The following is a 2198-nucleotide window of genomic DNA, read 5'->3' on the forward strand; positions in this document are numbered from 1 at the left end:
CCACCCAGCAAGCTCCTGTAACCACACGACCTTGGGCGGTGAGGAGCAAAAAAGCAGAAGAGTTGGCAGCCCGACACAGGTGCCACGGGAGCGAGGACTGTGCTCAGCGGTACAGCAGAGCGATCAGTGCCTGATGAGGAGTTTGGGTTATAAGGCAGCCAACACATTTGCATGCCTGCGGTCAACCTAAGTGACTACTCAGCAGTGAAAGAGTCAAAAAGCTGATTTTTCATTTTGAAAACTGCCACAAATCTTTATCAGACGGCTCTAAACCCCTAAATCAAGCGGTACAGAGCACTGGAATTCCCCTTTGGGCCGCTCACCGAGTGATGAAAAACACTCATTTGCCTAGCTGTCCTCAGGGTTTCCCTCAGCGGCCCCCCCAGCCAGTGGAGCGTATCTGGCTGCCGCCTACTGAAATCAGAAGTACACTGTGCCACAGCCTCGCCCGCGCCGGCACCTGGGCTCCACTCAGAACACCAGCCTCTCAAGCCCTGCTCAGAGCCTCCCTGTCCCGCTGCACGTGAACACAAGGCCCCCGAGCAGCAGACCTCGACCTGCGAGGCCTGGACCCGAGATGAACTCAGGAGCCCTGAAAATCCAGGGCCACAGGTAGTTCTGAGAACTTCCAGAGCTTGTGGAAGCAGGACGCCTCAAATGCCAGAAAGCCGAAAGCTGATGGACGGCCTGGGTGCAGGGAGGAGAACAGAGCAGACTATTTGTAACAAGGGTAAATTTAAGCTCTTTGATGTGGCAGCCCGTGGGAGAACACATTTTCTAATGCCTCCTCCGCAGCACGGTCAGACCCCTCGCCATCGCAGCCCCAGAAGTATCTACCTGACATGCTTCCAGGTGGGAGCATAGGCCTGTCCGGCAGCAGCTCATCATCAGAGGTGGCGATGGTTTTGATGGCATTGTGGTAAAGTGGTGTGGAGCTGGGCATGGCATACTTGGACATCTGGGACATCATCAGCGAGAGGGGGTTCTGGGAGGGGGATGGATCTGGAGAGGAAGTAAAAGGCATGTTGGGATTCATGGTGCTAGAGGTGTTACTGGCTGGTGCAGAAGAGCTGCTCCGAGGCCCAGAAGGCAGAGAACCTGCAAGCAAGAGAGAGACCAGCTTAGAACCTCCTGCGTACCATGGCTCGCACCCCCGTCCCCTCCTTCCGATGGCAGTGACCAGAGGGGGCTGCGCAACGCGGAGCCATTGCAGCCCATCAACGCTCTGGACCCTGAGGAGTCTCATGTGGAGACCCCACCTCCAGAACAGCGATGGACTTCCATGTCAAACCGCCCGGCTGCCCAGCACACACTCCTCCTTTGCTGCCTGTATCACAGAGCAGGAGCCGGGGTTGAAGTAAAAGCTGCTCTGTTGGCCCTTCCATCTACCCAAAAAGGCCCTGTTCGGACTCTCGGGCAAAAAGAAACTCGATCCCTGAGATCACCTGCAGGCACAAGTGTCTCCCCAACCCTCTGACAGCACGTGGGCTGGAGAGAAACGCTGTCCACACACTCACCCAACCCAAGCGCGCACGCTTGCGCACAAGATACCCGACGTACCCTGGTCCAGTCCTCCCATGGAAGTAGACGAGTTCATGCCAAGAGTCTGCTTGCTCTGGTTGACTCCTGGGCTGGGCATGGTGGCTTTGGGAGATGACACCCAGCCAGGGGAAGGAACAGCCATGGAAGGGGACTTCAGGCGGCTTGGCGAGCCAGTTGGAGACCGGACGTTAAGAGAGGAGCTCATCACCTGGGGGGACTTGAGGGGTCCAGACTGGTTGGAAGGTGGCATGCTGACCATCTGCGAGGGTGTCTGTGGGGACTTGAGGTTGGCAGAGGGGGAGGTGACCAGCGGCGAGTGCACCTGGCTGAGGGTGGGAGACTTGAGGTGACCCATGCTGGGGGAGTTCATCTGGCTGATGTTGATGGTGAGGTCAGAGGGCCGGCGGCCCAGCCCCCGGGAAGTTGCTGGGTGCATGTTGGCCAGGTTGCCCCCTTGGGTGGAAGTGGGGTTGGAGGCTGGAGGCAGAGGGATGTGGCTGAGCCTGGTGGTGCCACTGATGCTCCCAACAGGCATGGTGCCCTGCTCAGGGCTGAACATTTCTGAGCCGCTGCCCATCTCCTGAGGCATGTTGGGGTAAGGCCCTTGCCCGCTCGAGAAGCCTTGCTGGCCTTGGTTGGGGAACTGGGAGGGAATC

At 58.3% G+C, this 2198-nt stretch overlaps 1 protein-coding gene across 1 annotated transcript in view; it reads right to left on the reverse strand.

Moving 5' to 3' along the window:
- The window catches only part of BCL9L (BCL9 like), a gene marked incomplete at its 5' end in the record, with an annotated part of 6880 nt that overhangs the window by 1684 nt on the left and 2998 nt on the right, over positions 1–2198 (reverse strand). The window contains 2 exon segments of the mRNA XM_029085657.1: positions 838–1098; positions 1561–2198. The exon segment at positions 1561–2198 is cut by the window's right edge and continues 22 nt beyond it. Of these exon segments, the coding sequence (XP_028941490.1) occupies positions 838–1098; positions 1561–2198 (899 nt within the window).

The sequence above is a fragment of the Antrostomus carolinensis genome, unplaced genomic scaffold (assembly GCF_000700745.2).
Source record: "Antrostomus carolinensis isolate BGI_N321 unplaced genomic scaffold, ASM70074v2 scaffold17876, whole genome shotgun sequence".
In the NCBI taxonomy this organism is placed as follows: domain Eukaryota; kingdom Metazoa; phylum Chordata; class Aves; order Caprimulgiformes; family Caprimulgidae; genus Antrostomus; species Antrostomus carolinensis.